Source organism: Leopardus geoffroyi, chromosome D4, assembly GCF_018350155.1.
Source record: "Leopardus geoffroyi isolate Oge1 chromosome D4, O.geoffroyi_Oge1_pat1.0, whole genome shotgun sequence".
In the NCBI taxonomy this organism is placed as follows: Eukaryota; Metazoa; Chordata; class Mammalia; order Carnivora; family Felidae; genus Leopardus; species Leopardus geoffroyi.
The window spans coordinates 8184720-8205530 of NC_059342.1; the positions used below are offsets into that span (position 1 = coordinate 8184720).

At 38.6% G+C, this 20811-nt stretch overlaps 1 protein-coding gene across 16 annotated transcripts in view; it reads left to right on the forward strand.

Annotated features, from left to right (window-relative positions):
- The window catches only part of RFX3 (regulatory factor X3), a 296723-nt gene that overhangs the window by 193288 nt on the left and 82624 nt on the right, over nucleotides 1-20811 (forward strand). For 13 of the 16 annotated variants that reach the window (XM_045468771.1, XM_045468776.1, XM_045468777.1 and 10 more), the window contains one exon: nucleotides 16039-16113. The exons of the other annotated variants lie outside the window; for them this stretch is intronic. In XM_045468771.1, the coding sequence (XP_045324727.1) occupies nucleotides 16039-16113 (75 nt within the window). The remainder of the gene's footprint in view (nucleotides 1-16038; nucleotides 16114-20811) is intronic. 16 annotated transcript variants of the gene reach the window in all.

Sequence of the window (20811 nt, forward strand, 5' to 3'; positions counted from 1 at the left end):
TGGTGTACCATCTGTCCATCCCCAATCCTTCTCCTGGCTCTCCTGCTTGCCTTCACACTGAAGGCAGCCTCGCTGTTAAACATCTTCATCCACTTGATGGGGGTTTACTAAATGTACGAGCGTTATCGCTGAGTTAATGAAATTGATTATTCTGGGTCGTGGCGATACAGGTGCAAACGTAACGAAGGAAGTTTTATAGGTTTTGTTTTGTTGGTTTTCTACGTAGACCACGAGAAGTGGCATTGCTCCTTAAGTTATCCGTCACACAGATTTGGTGTGTGATTTTTATTATCTTAATTGGTAAATTAAACTAACACTTAAAATAACTGAATGATAATCACCGGGAATAGTGGAAACCTCTTTAAAAAAAATAGTCAATTCACAGTGTTAATTGTATATATTAATTTATTCTCACCAAATTAATGTTTAAGGGCAATATTTAAGGATGTTCTTTGGTAGCTCGTTTTCTTCTTTTACAAGAAAATTTCCTTTTTAGCAAAGGGAGTAAAAAAGTGAAATAAAAAGATGGCTTTTGCACGGAAAACTCACAAGGTGCCTCCTCAAAGCACATGTGACAATGTCCTGTGATGGATGCATAGTGTCTAAATATACATCTGCTAGTGTTTATTGTATTATCTTACATTTATGACCAAGATTTATATTTGATTTAGACCCCCCTCCCCTCGATAGCCCTGAATATCTTCATCTCCATCATTCACAGCTGTGTGCACAGTTTCACATCTGTTACTGTAGTAAAGTTAACAAAGTTGAAGGGCCGTGAATATTTAAGATTTTCTACCATTCTCCTTTGGCCAAACGTTAGAAAATTTGTGGCTTCTGATTGTTTAGACTCCTAGAACTCAAGATTTTTTGAGAGAGCCCATGTCCTTAAAGGGAATTTACTGATTTTCACGTAGCGTTTTCATTCTCTGCACACCCAAACAAAGAATGTGCGTGAGCACAATCTCTAACAACTTGTTGGCCAAGACTCAAGGTATTTCTTTCAAACATTGAGCGGGGCTGTGCCATTGAAGTTTCTTTCTCTGGCTGTTCTATAGAGTTCGGCCTATCACCTGTGGCATGCCTAACACAGCTGACCAGGTAGCAGTGGCCTCTGCTGTGGTCAGAATTCCCTCCTGGGAAATAGTCAGTTGGCCTGTTCCTTAAGAGGCTATAATAAGTGGAATGTGTAGTCAGTTAATTTGGTTGATGCGGAGCTAGTCTGAGCTCTTGGGAACAACACAAACCTTTACTCGGTTTATGGGTAGCAAGGTTTCCTGCTCCAGTTCTCAGGATCATTGCCTTCACTCTCTTATGTCTGGCCTCAGTCTATACAGAAATACTTCTATCTGAATTTAGTAGGAATAACTTCTGAATCAAAGGAAGGTTTACTTCAATGTGCAAACCAGTTCCTAGGATATGCCAGTGGGAACGAAAAGATCATTTTACATTGATGCCGTTACTAAGAAAAATAAAGAAATAGCACTTGAAATATTTTCTGACCTAGTCTCAGTATACAACCATCTGTCTTATACTAGAAGGCTCTCTGCATCATTAACAGAGAATTTGCTTTTGAGCATATGATTTCCTTTAGTTTCATACCTTTAAGTGAAAAAATATTTTATATAACATGTTTTCGTATTTGATCCCTGCATTGTAAAAATGTCCAGATTTCAAGTTACGTAGAAATGTCAGAATTTTCTAAAAGATTATGATAGTAACAAATATAGTTTTATTTTATGAATGTATTATGGTATAAACCACTGATATTCAGATTTGGCCAAAATACTACTTGTCCTTTTACTTACTGTATTTTTTTTCACTTGGTCAGTGGAGTCCATGTGTATAAACTGTATATAATTGTTATATATGTTTTTACTTACACAAACGTGTATACACACATTTAATAGGCATTTCCTACTGCTAGTATTAAGTAAGTGTCAAAATGATGAGCATTTTTATTGGAACATCACTGGATGTGAGTTCAGCTAAGCTGCTACCTGAATAAATGGTTTACATTTTATAAAACTAATCATTCCAGGGATCTATTTATTGTTAATATGTCCGTGCCCATGGACATTATGGCAGAAGACTTAGCTTCAGTCACGGCTCCAGCTCGTCATATACTTTGACCTTTCTCCTAACCGCATCACCATGATGTTTCCTTGTATGTCTTTATCCATTTAAAACTGTGATTTTTCTTCATTGTTTTTCTGTATAACCATACCATTTGTAGAATTTTTAGAATTTTGGAACCTGAGCCCAATTTGCGTTTGAGGCTCAGAAGCTTGTGATTGTAGTTAGTGATATTTTTGTGCTCATCACAACATAGTTATCCCAGACTTTATAATAATTAGCAATTTAAGAAGCTTTATTTACTCACTTCTCTATAAAATAACATTTGTGTTCTTATAATTAGATGGTTATTTATGGAGGGTTTTTTTTTTTCTCTTCTTGTTAACTAAATAAGATTACATTAATCATTTTTTAGACTGTGATATGAAAGCTAATTTTTATACCTTTCTATATATACATTTAGTAATTATATATGTTAAACGCCTCTTGCTAAAAGTAGATCCCACCAAAAGGCACAAGGAAAATGTATTGAAACTAATATTGTTCATACCTCTCCTTCTTTTGATTAATGTAAAATATCCTAATTTCTTTGATTTATCTGGAACGAAATTTGAATGTCCATCTGATGCTATATAAACAAAAGTCTGGTCTAGCTTATATAATTTATAGAAAGTTAAGAATTTGCTTAAGAGTTATAGATGCTTTTTTCCTTTGTTTTTGGGTTTACATGTTTATGGATTTTATGTAAGAGAATTTTTTTTTTCTAAAAAGATGAATGATTGGGGTGCCTGGCTGGCTCAGTTGGTAGAGCGAATAACTCTCTATCTTGGGGTTGTAAGTTTGAGCCCCATGTTGGGTACAGTGATGACTTGAAGACAAATGAATATGTTTAGTGCCTCCAGAAAATGCTTTTGCCCTTCTTGTTCCTTTGGTTTTTATTAATTTTGTATATGCATTAGCTACATATTTTTAAGTAGCACAGCTCAAAAGATCTAGGAGTGTGCATGATGAGGTGGTCTCCTGATCTGTTCTGCAGAGTTTTTCCTTGGAGGCAACGAGTGCATCAAGTTCTTTGAGTGTTCATTTTAATTTTAAGTTTTTTAACGTTTATTTATTTTTGAGAGACAGAGACAGAGTGTGAGTGGGGGAGGGGCAGAGAGAGAGGGAGACAGAATCCGAAGCAGGCTCCAAGCTCTGAGCTGTCAGCACAGAGCCCGACGTGGGGCTCAAGAAATTTGAGAAAGATAAATACCGTATGATTTCACTCAGATGTGGAATTTAAGACAAAAAACAAGCAAAGGGGGAAAAAGAGAGGAACAAATGAAGAAACAGACTCTTAACTATAGAGAACAAACTGATAGGGCTCTGGGGCTCTCTGGACTGCGAGATCACAACCTGGGTCAAAGTCAGACGCTTCACCAGCTGAGCCACCCAGGTGCCCCAAGTTTCATTATCATATATAAAGATATGCTTGGAAGAAAAATCTTTTAATTTAAAAGCGTGCGTAAATTATGCATACATCAGTTATTTTATGTATCATATTTCATATATTACAGACATAATAATTTCTATTTTAAATGATTTTTTTAGTCTTCCAGGCAATCCCAATGACAAAAACACAGAAAGAAAGCACTCCACTTATCTTGGTAGAAGCCTGTATGTCCGTTATGATCATAGCATTTTCTGTTTTCCTGTGCCATGTTTTGTCTAGGCCAACTTGAACCCCCACGTGAACCTCCTCAGAGAGAGTACCATGAATCTTCTGCTTCCTGTACTAAATCCTAAATTGACTGAAGGTTCTGGGACCTCATTTTCGAAGCACTTAATAAAATGGGACTTTGAGTGACTGGTGGTCTCCATCGCTTCATCTAAATTCCATTCAGCCGTCAGTCAGTTCCACTCCACTCCAGCCTTGAGGCTGATAAGATCTGGAGGCAGTAATTTTACGGTTAAGGCTGTAAGACATTCCACTCCTAGAAATCTTGATAAACTAGAAGGTTAAGACAAACAGAATGACAGGGGCCTTCAGCCTCTCCTGAGCCTAGCTGATGGATTCCCTTCCATTTCTAAAGCACAAATAGAATGAATTATTTTTATTTTTAGCTATTTCCTAGAGAAACAGCATTTCAGAACATAGGTCTGTTACGTAACCTGTGAGAGATGGCTAGATTCTATTTCATGTGAAATCAAGATTAGGAAGGTTTTTTAAAAAAAAAAAAAAAAGAATTTATTTATTTTGCGAGAGAAAGGGAGAGCGTGAGCAGGAAAGGGGTGGGGAGAGAGAGGATCCCTAGCAGGCTCTGTGCTGTCAGCACAGAGCCCGATGTAGGGCTCAAACTCACAACTGTGAGATTAGGAAGGTTTAATGATATTTGTAAATTCTTATAAATAGAGGAATAAGTAACTTTCGCTTTACCCTTGTATTTATAAGTGGAATTTCAAATTAATTTATTAGTTCGAAACTACTCTAGAGTTTGAAGGAAAAGAAAAAAAAAAAAACACATTTCACTCCTGAAGACCAGGCAATCCAGATAAAACATGAAACGTATTGGTGGTAATTAAAGTACACTGTAGTCTGTGAGTTACATATGAATCATGAGACCCATAAAGTTTTTTTTATTAAGTTTTAATTTTAATTCCAGTATAGTTAACCTACAATATTATATTAGTTTCACGTATACAATATGGTGATTCTCCAGTTCCATACATCTGGCGCCTATCACAGCAGGTGCCCTCCTTAATCCCCATCACCTATTTCACCCCTCCCCCACCCACCTCCCCTCCGGTGACCATCACTTTGTTCTCTATAGTTAAGAGTCTGTTTCTTGGCTTGTTTCTCTTTTTTTCCCCCTTTGCTTGTTTTTTGTCTTAAATTCCACATCTGAGTGAAATCATACGGTGTTTGTCTTTCTCAGTCTGACTTCTTTCGCTTATACTCTCGAGCTCCATCCATGTTGTTGCCCATGGCAAGATTTTGTCCCTTTTTGTGGCTGAGTAATATTCCATTGCTTATACATACCACATCTTTTGAATCTGTTCATCTATCAGTGGACACGTGGGCTGCTTCCGTATCTTGGCTATCGTAGATAATGGCGCAGTAAACATAGGGGTGCGTGTATCTCTTTGAATTAGTGTTTTGTTTTGTTTTTTGTATTTTTTGGTAACTACCCAGTATTTTTGGTAAATACCCAGTATTGCAGTGTAGGGTAGTTAGACCCATAAAATTTTCACACTTCCTCTTCCACTGGCCCATGTCTTCTCGTTTAATGAGGGAAATTACAACACAATACGTATGACCAATTACCTGTTTTCAAATGAGAGAGAATTTCTCCATGTTCCCATGTTTATCAATTTATCCTACAAAAGCGTGTGATTTGATTACCACTTTCTCAGCATGCATAAGTGTAGTTGTTTTTATTGGCCACAGAATTATATGGTTTCTTTTAAAATCTAGCTACTGCGTTTGGTTATAATTGTCGGTACCCATAAATTTCACTGGCTAGGAGTTTTGTACTCTAACTGTAGAAAGTTAGAAATAATTGTACACATTTATTTTAAATTTACTCATTATAAGTTTCAGTACCTTTCCCATCTGCCTTGTAGGAAAGGAAGATGGGAGTTTTTTAACCGTGCTTTCAAAATTACAAGAAAGATGTAGTTAGAGAAGAAAAAGAAAATATGAAAATTCAAAGGAGATAAGGAGGTTAGCATTGCAGATGATATGATTGTATACCTGCTAAAAACCCTAGAGACCAAATGAAAAACTATAATAAGAGAATTTAGTAAAATTCATATTCAATGAGATCAGTATGGTTTCTAGATACAAATAACAGCAATTAGAAAATATTATGAAAGCAAAGATCTCATTTATAATAAGTTTAAAATATACCAGGCAGTAAATGAACAATATTTGTATAAGATCCAGCTTAATATGGGGCGCGTGGGTGGCTCAGTCGGTTGAGTGTACGACTTCGGCTCAGGTCCTGATCTCACGGTCAGTGAGTTCGAGCCCCACGTCCGGCTCTGTGCTGACGGCTCAGAGCGTGGAGCCTGCTTCAGATTCTGTGTCTCTCTCTCTCTGCCCCTTCCCCCTCATGTTCTGCCTCTCTCTCTCTCTCTCTCTCTGTCAAAAATAAATAAACATTAAAAAAATTTTAAAAAAAAGATCCAGCTTAATAAAACTCTCTATGTTCCTGAGGGGCACAAAAAGAAGTTTGAATAATTAAAAAGAAGTTTCAGCATCAAACATTTTGAATCCTGTTAATTTTAGTATTTCAGTATGATCCCAATCAGAATACCAATAGGTTCTTCTCTGTTTATGAGAAAGACTTGTTTATATAAATAAACATGTAAGAATAGCGAAGGGAATTTTGTAAAAAGAGAAATACTGGAGAATAATGTTAACAGCCCTACAGTTGGATTCAAACATATTATAAAATTATAATAATTAAGGCAGAATGGTCAGCACGTGACTGGATCAGTCTAGCCCAGTGCTGGACTAAAGACCATAAACAGGTCAAATGTATGGAGGAATATAATATATGATAAAGGTCACACTGCCTGTCAGTGGAGAAATGATGGATTATCAATAAAGACAACTGGGTAACTAGGAGAGAAGATTGGGTTGGTTCCGTACCTTAACTCCTTATGCAAAAATTAATTGCGCTTGGATGGAAGAACGCATCTTATGATTATCCTTTTGTAGTAGTGAAGCTGATGTGAAATTCAGAAGCTACAGAGTATCTCGATAAAATCTGCTACGTAAAAGTGAAAACATTCCACGTGCCCGAAACCGCAGTAAACAAAGGCAACGGGGCAAGAACCACTGGGCATAAAGTTCAGAGACATTACATCTGAAGAACTGATCTGTTTCATATACAGACCACTCTTATAAACCCCTCAGAAAAATAAAAAGACCAAGAAATGGGGAGAGTATATGAACGAGCAGTCCCCCTAGAAGGAGATGGAAAATAACCCCCCAAAAGAGACTGGTTTATGTTTCACGCAGGTAGAGCCAGGAGAGTCAGTAAGCCTTACTGTGGGTGGAGAGAACCCGGACCTCTCCCGCCCGGCTGGTAGGAATCTAGACTGGCATAGGATTGGAAAGCAGTGTGGACGTTTGTATAAAAATTGACAACACACATGTCCTTTAACCCCCAGAGTGTACTGTGTACTTCTAGTAATTTATCCTACCTGTGATACTCTTCCATACATAAAATGCATAAAGAGCCGTATTCCACTGAGGGTTCTTTATAATAGAAACATTGGGAAAAGGCTTAACTAACCCACCAGCAGGGAGCTAGGTAAATATGTTTTGGTGCCTTTTTCTTCATTCAGTGGGATTTTCTACGGCCAGTCAAGAATGAGGAAGTAAGTGTATGTACTTACATGAATAGGGAGAAACATACATAGATTTAGATATAGAGAGATGAAAAGATCTCCGTATTATAAAAGGAAAAAAGCAAGAGGTTACGTGTGTTTAAATAGAAACCTGTATTTGCATATGCTTATATAAGCACAAAGATATCTCCAGAAGAATGCCTGAAGAAAAAAATACACATGGAGGCATGTGAATACATTATCCATTAAAAGAAAAGTGATTTATGATTTGCAAAAATTTCACGCAAGCCCTTGATGATTAAGCGTATCTATTTGGTCATGTCCCCCAAATACGTGTAACCGACACAACCCTTTCTTCATGTGCCCCGTGTAAAGATTGTCCATGAGGTGTCACAACTCAAATTAAACCTTGTTCCTAGGCTTCAGAAAAAGTCATCCTTTATTAAGACTGTTGGAAATTCGCAAAATGGCAACTGTCATTGCATTTAGTAAAGAATCTTGGATCTATTCTTACACGGGATTTTGGAGCGAAAGTAAATGTATTGTGTTTCTATTCGTGTCTTGATTATTTTCTTTAATCACTCACTTACCCATTTATTGAGCTCTCCCTGTGGACCAGGCTCTCTGCTTCTACAGGACGGGTACTGGAGCCAGTTCTGGTCTACCAGAAAGCTACTTAATCCTCAAAGGCAAAAATGGAAATCCACAAACTTCTTTTCAGTGAGGACTTTTATCTTCTCTCTCACCACATTATTTTTTAAATCACAAAATCGTTGATGTGTTTTAAATTGATTAATTTTAGATTCACCAAAATTCTGATTACCTTCTGATTCTGTTGCTAATATAAATTGCAAAACTGCCTAAAGATTGGGTTGGATTGTATTGGGTAGGAAGAGAACGAAGAGAGAAGCAAAACTCCAAATAATACTTAGACTTCAAAGTCACTCTTTAATAGGGTTAACCAGCACCGTTGTAGGGATGCCCATCACCTTGCTGCTTGCTGCAGTCTGACCCTGGTAAAGAAAAAAATTTGGGGGGGGGGCGGGGAATATTTTAGTGCAGTGTTCCTCCAACTTGAGAGTGCATTTTCTAGAGCATTTGTTAAAGACATCACTGGAACCCTTCCCCAGGGCTTTTGACTCCATGTGGGGAAGGGCCCACGATTTGCATTTTTTACTGGTGCTCAGGTGATTCAGATCCAGGACCACACTTTGAGAAATCCTCTGTTTTAGTGATCATATAGGCTAAATACAATGTAAAAAACGTTCTTAATACCGAGAATAGTCTGCAAAGGGCAGATTGGAAATCTCATTTATACATTTGCAAATATAAACTTGGCCTTGAATCCTATCCCTGAATTCTAACCCAGCAGTTTCCGGGAGGGTAATTCTAGCCCTGAGTGCTTATGGAATAGATGTCTTAGAAAATAGTTTTATTGTCAGGCACTGATAATGCCAGTCTTTTGGGTCCTGGTGAGGGTGGAGAGATGTGGGCTGTACAGAATGATCAGAGGAACCAAAACAACAGTCTTGGTCTCAATCCACCAACTTAAATCAAATATTCTCAGAACACATTCAATTTATGCAATTTTTTTTTATCCAAATGTTTTTTTTTTTTCTCATAAATATTTCAGAACAGCTTCAGGTGGTACAAAACTGCCAGAACTTCATGTTGAAAGCGTAACAATTTAAAATTGTTCTCTCAATGTCATAAAATTATGTGGATAGAGAAGAGTTTTGAGACATTTACAAGACTTGGAACCTCTTGGCGCTAAACGCTCAGTGTGTACGATTGAGGTTTCATCTTGAGCCACTTTCTGGTTTAAGAGGAGATGCAAACCAAAGCTGGCTAGGAGTGTCGTCTGGGCATTTTTGATTTTTTTTTTTTAAGCCTTAGAAGAACAACATGTCCTGACTCTGTCAGAGTGAAGCTTCTTGTGAACATTGCTTTGGTGTGACATATTTACATGTTGATTTCTGTACCGCCTAAATATACAGCTAAGGGAGCGGTATTTTAGTCAGAGCATTACTGTCTAACTTGCCAGGCCTCCTGGGCCCAAGAGACATCTCTAGATGCTTAGAAGAAGGGATCCAGTGACCTGCAGGGAACTGATTCACCTGGTTAGTGCAGAGCATTCAAAGTTTTGGGATCACAACCCACAATAAGAAATACTGTTATACTGTGGCCCGGTGCTCACACACACATACATTCCTGAGTACACATCTGTATGTGCACACATACATTACGTATGTGCACGTATCATTCGTAGACCAGTGACCGAAACCAAAGTTCCACAAAACGGTTCTTACCCATGCTCTGGGCAGGGACTCCTGATGAGTTCCTACTCTCTTGGATTTCATTAATTTTCGAAAACTGCTGACCAGGACCCACATATTTGACATCATAACCCGCTGGTGGATTGCACCTTACATTCCGCAAAGCACAGCTTTGGGCAAATTGAAGAGGAGAGCAGAGCCGTGGCGGTACCTGTATGAGAGACCTGGCCGCAGTCTCCGTTGTTTTGTGTTCAGGTGTGGTGTTGTTGTTGTGCATTTCTAACCGGTGTCCAGGGCCACACTTTGAAAACCCCTGTGTTGGAGTGATCGTATAGACTAGATACCAAGTGAAAGTGCTCTTTCCTTTGATTCTGCTGGCTGAAGTGCTTCCTGTAGGAAACCGCCCGTCCCCCCACCACCCTACCTGTATACAGCAGGAGGATGTCATTTCCAACAGGCGTGAAGGTGGTGGCTTTGTGTCATGTTAGCAGTCACACATACCTTTTCTGGACAAAAGCCACCAAGTAGAAATATTTCTGCCTTACTTAATCTCAGATGCAAACAAAATGTGCAGTCTTAGAGTTCAGGGGAGGAATTACCCCAAAGGAAATCTCCAGTCTTGATTTCTTAATTTATTTATTTTTGAGAGACAGAGACAGACAGCATGAGCAGGGGAGGAGCAGGGAGAGAGCTCCAGGCTCCAGGCTTTCAGCTGTCAGCGCAGAGCCCGGCATGGGGCTGGAACCCACGAATTGTGAGATCCTGACCTGAGCCGAAGTCGGACGCTTAACCGACTGAGCCACCCAGATGCCCCTGGAAATTTCCAGGCTTCAGTGTGCTCCTCATTGGGTTTCTCTCGAGAATTTACCAATCTTTGACACAGAAACAAAAATGCTATTTCTCTAAGTGTTAATTGGTGAGGTTGACAGAGTAAACTATATTGACAAGAAAATACAATTATTATACATGCAAGACAACTACGTTTATGAGGATTAAAATGTAACCATCCATTTAAAACTTGCTGCCTTAACTTGGTCATTTTGAAATCATTTTCAAGTAATACTTCTCAATCATATTTAAACCCTTTCCTTTTAGAAAGTCAGTCTTGTTTGTTAGCAGTAAACCATTTAGCAAATTTTAATGTTACAGGCTACTCTGCAGAAGATAGCTTCATTTGATACCTTTGATATTTTGATTTAATTCCCACATGATTTATATTTATATTTACGTAAAATGGAAAGGATAGTGAATTTAGAGGAATGAGTCTTGTATTCCAGTCTCCTACTTAACATCTAAGTAATCGCAAGAAAGTCCCTCAATCCCAGAGAGCCTTAGTGTTCTAATCTGTGAAAAGGAGATGATATACCTTGCCTTTCTGGTTTCACAAAGTTGCTATGAAGATCAGACGAGGATTAATGTAAAAAAAAAGTTTTATAAACCAGAAAGCATTATAATATTACTTCTATTTTTAAATCCCTTTCTTTCACAGTTCTGGAAAGGAAATAGTTTCTACCAAGAGACCAATTTTAATTATAGTGGCGGTTGAATATATCAATCTTGACCTTTAGTCTTTAAAATAGATTAAAAAGCCATTTCAGAGTCAAGAGAATGTGCCTTGACCTATGAAGACAATGAATAAGGTGACAGAATTATTCTTTTTCCTTCAGCTTTATTAGCATGTAATGGAATGACTGACTGGTTGATATTTACATTAAGAGAAAGTCCTAATTGTCCACATATGTGATACTCTGCTTGACCCATCGCATACGCATTCATAAATGGGTATAAAAATCACATGTCCAGGGAGCCTCTCTCTAGCCCCGTGTAACTCATGCAAAAGACTCATTTCTTCTCATTTGGCTGCATTTCAAATGGCGGTTTATACCTTTTTGACATTATCACCCGCTCCTAAGTGGACCCTGTGCTCCAGCCAGCCTTGATTACTTGTACCCACGGTATCTGCGAGTGGCCTAGATTTTACTGGAGACTTTTAGGGGCAGAAGCCGAGGATTTAGCACCACGCTCTCCAGAGCACAGTCACGCGAAGCCTCTTTGCACCACCTTGCCCTCCACAGTCTGCCCATTCTTCCTGCATGTGAGGTGAACGTTGACCTCCGTCTTCCCAGGTCCCCATCTTCTGTAAATCTCTCGACCCTTGAGGCTGGGAGCAACTTTGCAAAACAAGGGGCAATCCTATAATAGTAAGGGGCCATCCATAATAGAATATCATGGGAAGTTATAAATACCAATTATAAGTAATAATGGAATTATAAATAAATGTGATTTTTTTTTCCGATTTCAATTTTATCTTTATAAGTATTTGCTGCCTTAGGGAAAAAACAGTACAATATTGATGCCTTCTTTGAGCTTGGGAAAAAAGGATACAAACAAAGTATCTCCTGGACCTCCAGATACTTTCTGACCCCTCTTCCCTCTCCCATTCTCCTTTCCTAAGGGCTTGGGTGGGACTTCCTCTGAAGTCCTTTTTGGGGACACTGATTCTTGGCTGGGTATGGCACAAGCCTCAAGGTATCCCCGGCTGGTTGGAGACTCTGCACCTGTCCTTGATTCCAACAAGGACATTAGCACTAAAGTGACTGGAAAAGAGTTTGCCGCCTGGGCTTAAGGCCACACGTCTCTCATACTGTGTATCTATCCCCCCGTCAGGTAACAGGTGTCCTTCTTAGAGGGTTTGCTCTCTTTTTGTTAGGAGCGCCACTGAGGTTTTGTTGGTTTGCTTGTTTGTTTTCCTCTCCTGGATATGAAATACAGCACCTCTCTGGCCTCTTCCGAATTTCTGATCCTGATTCCTGAGAAATCAGGAAAGATTTCCTTCTCTGGCACAGACTGCCACAGATTGTGCGTATTTGCTACACTCTCAAAATAATAGGGGTGTCCCCTCCCTTACAGAGTCCACGCTTGTTTTCCCTTCTTAAATCCATCACGCAAGAATTAAAGTCTGTTTCCTGCCCTGTGGTCATTCCACTTTCTATACCGGAAGGAAAGTAGTTGGTAGAGTCTCTAACTAGCCCTCCGGACCTAGGGTGGAGAGCTATGTGCCCAAGTGAAGGAACCCCACTTACTCCGTTCCCTGGGATTCCGTCTTTTGAGAATTCAACGTTCGGTTGGGGAAGCTGAGTGTTATACCTCTATTCACTTTACTTCCCCAGTTCCTAAATGGGAATGTGACACAATCCCAAATGATTTTTTTTTTTATAGCAGCTAGTGTCCCTTTCCTCTTTCTTCACCCAAATTCAGCTTCACTGACAGCAAAACTCGTGGAAGTCCCTGTCACTCTCTGATGAAGTCTGATTTCTCTGAATAGGCTTCACTGGAAACGACTCTCTCGGCAAGTTGTTCCAAGCGGGTCTGATTTGTCACACCACGCTCCATAATACCTTGTCACATGACACGATGGAAAGAGGTCTGTGTATCTTCCAGCTAACGTGTGGTCAGAAAGCAACCTGGCATGTGGGGGTAGGAAGTTCTCATTACCTGAGCTGTGACTCTTGGGACTTGGCCAGGCATTCTGTCTCTGGGCTGCATCTGAGGCTTTGGGACCACATACGATTCCCAGGGCTGGAGAGCGCCTCATTGATTTTTCTGACTTTTCCACACCAGAAGCCTGCCATCCCTCTGATGTTTCAGCACCCTGTCTAATACACGGTGCACAGTCCTCTTCTCCCATTTCTGAAAGTATGTCTGCAGTTGAACTGGACCAGAGTTTCCTATCTCTGGCCGAGAACCACCCCCAGAGTACATTCCCACTCTCACGGGAGTCCTGTTTTAGCTGCTGAAGCTGGCGGGTCTGAAATAGTCCCTAGTATGTTGATAAGGATCTTCTTTGTCTTCCAGACTTTTTAGGGAGTCACATGCCCAGACTGGCCGCGTTGGACAGCGGTTTCTTACCTGCTCTTTCCCACAGGGAGTTTCTTGGCCTCATTCACCCCACTAACCTCACTTAAAGCTCTGAGGGCCTGTCTTTCCAGGCTGGATGTCTCTTCTCGGACGGAGCGTGCCGCCACTTGATCTCAGCAGAGTTGCCATAGCCTCTTATCTGATTATGCGACAGTAGTCCCGTGTACCCTAGCATTAGATAACTACAGAGAGGCGAGGTACTCGCGACTCACCTTAAGGATGGTTGTTCAGTAAGAGCTGCAACCGGGCACCTTTCGAACCTTCGTTCAGAGAACTGACTTTGCAAAAAATAACCTCATGCATAATCGCAGTCTAAAGCTTAACCGGCTTAAGGAAGAAATGGCAAGTGTTTGTTTACCATGCCCCCTTTTTAATGATAAAAAACAGCAACCTCCAATCCTTTCAGTCCTAAAGACATTGAAATTGCTGACTAATAAAACAAATGCAGACATGGGTTTCTCCACCGGTATGACAGCTACATTCCTGATAATTTTTACCTTTCATCTAAACGTGTAAAACCACACGACACAGGTCATTTCATTTTTATTTATTAGACTGAAATCTAACCTTGAATTTTCCACACTCAAGCTTGAAAGGAAATGTAGGTAGTTTAGCAAATTGAAGTTTTGAGCGAATTCTTCATATAAGTGATCTAATGTCACATGAGGATTAGGCTTTTCAGCTGTTTTTTTTTTTTTTTTCTTAATGAATGTATGTGTTTTCTTTGAAAACAAGAACACTTACTGATGCCCTTGTAAGAGATGCAATACTGAGGTCCTTTATAGTTTTCCAGGTTCACATTTTAGTAAACTGGTTACTCATTACATTTACATTGCTGTTTCTGTCATGTGTCTTTTTTCACTTGTACAATATCACCTTCTTCAGTTTATTTCCAAGTATGCTGGTAAACTCTACGAATAGAACATTCCACCTGGCAGGGAAAATGCTTTAGAAGCCAAGTTACTTAATTTTGTGTTCTTAAAAAAAAAAAAAAATTAGCAGTGAAACAAATTGTATTACATCATCTTAGGAAGCATTCTATCTATTTTAAAAATATTTTTTTCTATAGTTTCTGACCTAACATTTTTGTCAGTATTCTATTTTATTAACTCTCAGGAGGAAGAACCAGTAACTTGTGGAAATAGCATAAAATAAAATTAAAGCTATTAAATTCCCAAGTTGTTTGGGAGAAAATTAGATTTAATGTTGATCTAAATGAGACTGAACATTCTGTGGATAAAGTTCCACCAGAAAGAAATTGGCAAATTGATGGGGGAAAAAAGACTTTGCTATGGACATTGCTATCCGTTGTTTTTGTGCTGGTCGGGGCGGGGTGAAGGGGGATGTTGTGTGTTAGAATTTCAAAGCATCATTAATTTCCATAGCCGCTGTGAAGTATGAGTCAGTTTACATTTGAAAGCACTAAATACTTTTTATAGCTGCTTATACTAAATTGTTGATTTGATCAGATGGTAGAAATAAAAATAACGTAATCAATTTTCTTTCTCACATGTGATTTTTTAAAATTTAATTTCAGTTAATACTGTTGGTATAACCCAGTAACCAAATACAGGGTAGGGTGTTCCGAACCTGAATTTACACTATGTGTTTTAGGGCTAGGAGCTGAGCGATAGAGATCCTTGAATATGAAGTTATCAAGAGCGCATCTCATTTATTATTGGCACCTGCTACTTAATTAAGGTGTTCTGATTGCTCATGGTATGCTGAGATTACATGGAATCAAACTGTTTCTGTCCCTTTTCTTTGTCGACTCTGAATTATTTTCTCTTCTATGTTCCATTTCTGCTGTCATTTCTAATAGCTCTGCCTGACCACCACTTCCTAAAATATAATGTAGGGACCATGATTACATTTTAGTGTTTATTCACACTAATGACCCTCCACGTCCACATTTTAATACAGGGTTAAGAGAGGAATGGATAGATTTAGTAGCTTTTGAACACTAATGAGGGTGTCTTTGTACATTTGCATTAAAATACTGATGCATGTTAAACACAAGATCTGCAGTGTAATTTTTCTTTGATGACAAAATAGAGCAAATATTAAATACTGTTTAGAGAGTGGTGACTACTCCACCTCTCGAAATCTGAAAGTCAAGACTGTTTCCTCATAGCTAGAAACTAGAGTCCACTGGGGTTCCTCCTCTTCGGGCCTCCATTCTGATTATAATTACAGAATGTTCAAAAAAGGTTTACTTTTGTGATCAGACTTATTATTAGTGTGCATATTTTTATTTTATTCTCTGGGGGTGGCGGGAAGATGGGGGAAATACACATTTAATTGAGAGCTATTCATTAGCCACCATTGAAGGAGAAATTGAACTTTAAAGAATCTATCAAAAATTCTCTGGTGAGCCGTTTATTACTATCTTGTCTTGAGCCCTTTTTTTAATGACATCTATTATCAGATTGAAATGGCGATTGAGACGCTGCAAAAGTCTGACGGTCTGTCCACTCACAGAAGCTCTCTTCTCAACAGCCATGTAAGTTGCCTCTTCTTCACGTAAACTAATCTCTTGCTTGTTCCGCATGTGTTGCTTGCTTCTAAATGCTTGTTTTATTTATTTACTTATTTATTTTGCTTCTTAACCTTCCTTTCTCAGCCCCTTATGATCTCTGTATCACTTAAGGGCTCTTTTGTACAGTGGGATATCTAAAAATAATAGAGCCCCCAATATACTGCTTTACTAGGCTTTTGTACTGTTCTGGTACAGATATAACATTTCCAAGTTAATAACAAGCTGCCATTTACCTGTGGAAATTAATTAATGGGGATTTTAAGTATTTAAAGTGTTCTAGTTTGATATTAATTTACCTCAAAGCAAAGGCTTGTAATCCGCATCTTCTGGTCTGAAGCAAAGAAACAGTCGTGTCTACTTGTAAGACTAGTAACATTCTTTAAGTGGAAAAAGATTATTAATGCCAAACCCAGTAGTAAACTGTCTGAAAATTATTTATTTACCGGTAAGGCCGTATAAGGTGGGAGGAAACAGGGACCTAGATGAGCTCAGGTCCTGCGACCTACAGAGAAATGAAACTGGGCCAAGAGAAGAAGTGAGACTCTAGATAAGCCATACATTTCTAATAATTGATATTAAACAGGATTATTGTTGCTATGCCTTGAAGCCTTTGTTATCAGATGCAGCCATCACTTTAACACTGGTAAGTCTGACAAGAGCAATGACAGTTTTGTGAAACTGTAAAACTGGGGGAACCAATGGAAATGTCGAATAAAAATTAATTTTGTTTTCGTATTTCTGAATATATGGGGGAAAGTGAATAGACCTATGACTTCCATCTGTTTTAGATAAATCTGTTAAATTAATATCAATGTACAATAGTACAGTAAGAGAGTCTTCCCTCCCATCTGACAACGTATTCTTAAACTTACAGATAAGTTGTTAGGATTTTTAAATTCTTCCCCATATTTTGTGACTGAAAAGTCCAAAATTGGATCACCCAATAAATCTGAAAACCTTAACTCACAGAAAATGTTTTCACTATGCTTTTTAAATCATTGCCTGTCCAAATGTTTAAATTTTTATATTCCAACATGACACTAAGTACTTTCCTTGTGTTCTACACATTTGTTTTTAGATGCCTATTGTGCGTTCTTTCTTTTTCAAGGGGAAGTATCATGGCAAATAAAAACAGGTTAGCCAATTTGGAGAATGCCTGCAATTTTGGTAAAAATTTTAGGTTGTAAATTTCAAAATAATATATACTTTGGCCTTTCTTTTTGAAACCATTTAAGGAATGTGATTTCCCCCCCCCCCCGCCTGAAAATTTGTATGCACTATGTCACTCTTCTATGTGTTTCATAAGTATATCCCTGCTATGTTAGCATGACTCTGTAGTTGTGTATAAAGGCTGATGTACTGTGTATTAGTAGGATGTATGTTTTTGGGGGGTGGGTAATGACTAACTGGTGTTTGTGTTTTGAAAATGGCAATTAAAAATACTGTTCACTTTTAGTCAAAAATGTACAGGGACATAAGAAGAAGAAGAAAAAAAACACCTGAAGTTTTTTGAACTGTCAGGCTTCTAAGAAGCTGTGCTTTGTTATTCAGTTCATACCTCATTTTCACTTGAATTGTATAGTTTAGTAAAATATGTGATATTTAATTTTTACCTAAATTACCTCTATTTATTAATTAGTGTTTCATGACCAGTAACGTAGGTATAAAAACGTGGGGGGTTTTTGGTATATTCTTATTTTTTGATTTGTTTGAAACTTTTCAGATGTGTTGGGGTTCTTTGAAATTATCAATCTCTTGTAACTCATGAAATGATATTTAGTGATCGGGCGCCTGGGTGGCTCGGTCGGTTAAGCGTCCGAGTTCGGCTCAGGTCATGATCTCATGGCTTGTGAGTTCGAGCCCCTCATCAGGCTCTAACTTCCGGAGACATTTCAGGATATACAGTGGGCTTAAATGTTGCTAATGCAGTGATAATCTTTCACTAGATGTCCTGATTCATTTTTATTACACGTCTGAGGTAGTTAAATTCGTCTAAAGCACATATATAGTCAAGTCTTTTGAAACACAAATGATTCTGCAGATGGCATAGAAACAGTAAAGAAAGGATCACGTTTCTGCTGACCAGTCAGGTTTCTCCCTGAACACGTAACAGGACCCTGTTGTTTCTCTGTCCTTGGAAATCTAGTGATGCTCCTAATTTTTGTTAGATTGATCCAAAAGCTGAAATAAGCTACTGCATGTGTTCTAGCTGATCACCACCTGCTAAGGGCATTTTAAGTTCTGTTAAGTTAATTTGTGGTGTTCAGTTGCAAAGAAGAATTTTAGCGGAAATGATTCTTTTATTTTTATTTTTTCTTAATTTACATCCAAGTAAGTTTGCATACCGTGCAACAATGATTCCAGGAGTAGATTCCTTAGTGCCTCTTACCCCTTTAGCCCATCCCCCCTCCCCCACCCCCACCCCCTCCAGTAACCCTCTGTTTGTTCTCCCTATTTAAGAGTCTCTTATGGTTTTGTCCCCCTCCCTGTTTTTGTATTATTTTTGCTTCCCTTCCCTTATGTGCATCTGTTTTGTATCTTAAAGTCCTCATATGAGTGAAGGCATATGATATTTGTCTTTCTCTGACTGACAAATTTTGCTTAACATAATACCCTCCGGTTCCATCCACGTAGTTGCAAATGGCAAGATTTCATTCTTTTTGATTGCCGAGTAATACTCCATCGTATATATAGACCACATCTTCTTTATCCATTCATCCATCGATGGACATTTGGGCCCTTTCTATACTTGGGCTATTGTCGATAGTGCTGCTATAAACATTGGGGTGCACGTGCCCCAAACAGCACACCTGTATCCTTCAGATAAATACCTAGTAGTGCAGTTGCTGGGTCGTAGGGTAGTTGTATTTTTAATTTTTTGAGGAACCTCCATAATGTTTCCCGGAGTGGCTGCACCAACTTAATGGAAATGTTTCTTTAAAATATGCTGTTCATATTTTAAATGTCAACAAACTATAAGTTTATCCTTTATCCCTCACTGTATAGGACATGATATGGAATTCTTTAAAGTGAACATGAATCCAACTTTGTGATGACAGTTTCCCGACTTACCAGTTTCTACCGAGGATCAGTTTCATGAGGCAAACAATTAGGAGAAGGGATCAATAATTTGTGCCCCATATTTACTAGTTTCTTTTTTTTTTTCAATTTTTTTAAATGTTTATTTTTGAGAGAGAGACACAGAACATGAGCGGGGGAAGGGGCAGAGAGAGAGGGAGGCACAGAATCCGAAGCATCCTGACTCGGGGCTCAAACTCACAAACTGCGAGATCATGACCTGAGCCGAAGTTAGATGCTTAACCGATTGAGCCACCCAGGTGCCCCTGCTAGTTTCTAAAGAGGCATCTGAATCATGATATTGGAGCTGAATGTCTATTCTCATTGTATTTTGGAATATGGAATTGAATGGGTTTCTTATTTTCTCTTTAGACACTTGATGGCTTACAGTAATTCAGAAAATTCTTCTTAGGGTCAAAGCAAATAATCTCCTGTCATTAGAATCCAACTCAATCACTCTGCTTTTCACCTTTCAACACATTAGAAGATGGAGTGGGGTGGAATGGGGTGTTGAATTTTGTGTCTCTTTTTTAGCGTATTCTTAAGAATACTTAGTACTACTGGTCTGTTTTTATCATTATCTTGCTACTATTCTCCAGCTTGAAATGCATGTATAACTTCTCAGTTTCATACCCTGTATGGCGCCCCACTTGTAAACTGAGTATGGTTACACCGAGGGCCGTTTTTTTTTTTTTCCTATCATTGTCAATATTGACATATATTGTTAGTATTCACATAATGGCAATTATTTCAGTAGTAACACCACGCAGGCAGATAGTAAATATATAATGACAAGTTAAAGTCCCAAGACAGCGAGGACTTTATACGTTTTGTCCCCTGATGCATCCCTGGTGCCTAGAACAGTGCCTGATACGTGGGAGAAATTTCCTCAATATTTGTCAAATGGACGAACATAAGAAACAATAGAAGGGAACAGACCTTATCTTACCTTCCGTATTCTAAGTACCTTTGCCAGTCGTGTGTGCATTTATTTGGGGACTCCCACATGCATTGTTTTATTATCACGCATGCCTCGGTCGGTTGGTGTGTGAACGTTGTTGGTAGAAAGTGGCTTTCTCCCTGCATACCACGTGAGTGAAAGAACATATTATCGCTCTACCATTTCCCCAGGGGCAACCTTCAGTGTAAGTGTGGGCAACTTTTTCCCCCCCTCCAAATAATTTAACCCCGCAAAAAAATATGAGCCAAGGATGCTCTCATTTATCTCCTTGTCTTTAGAATGGTGCTTGTGATTTAGCTTCATGGAATTCAGTCTGTTGCTATCATAATTTTTATTTAAATATTTCTGTGTCTTAATATTTTGTATGTGAAGATGCCGTGGGGGTAAATGATGTGTATAGTCTGTCTCATGCACCAGAGTCACTGCAGACTCAAGGTTTACTTTATCCTCCTCCTCAATTGTAATTAATATAAATTGGCATCTAGTGATTATTTTGTATCCAATGTGAGACATTTTAGATGATAAATGTGAGTGCAGAAATGTTCTTAAGTTAATTGTTCCCAGTTCCCACATAGCGTTCTAGAACATGTACATTTTTTTTAAATTCCACTTAGAGTATATAA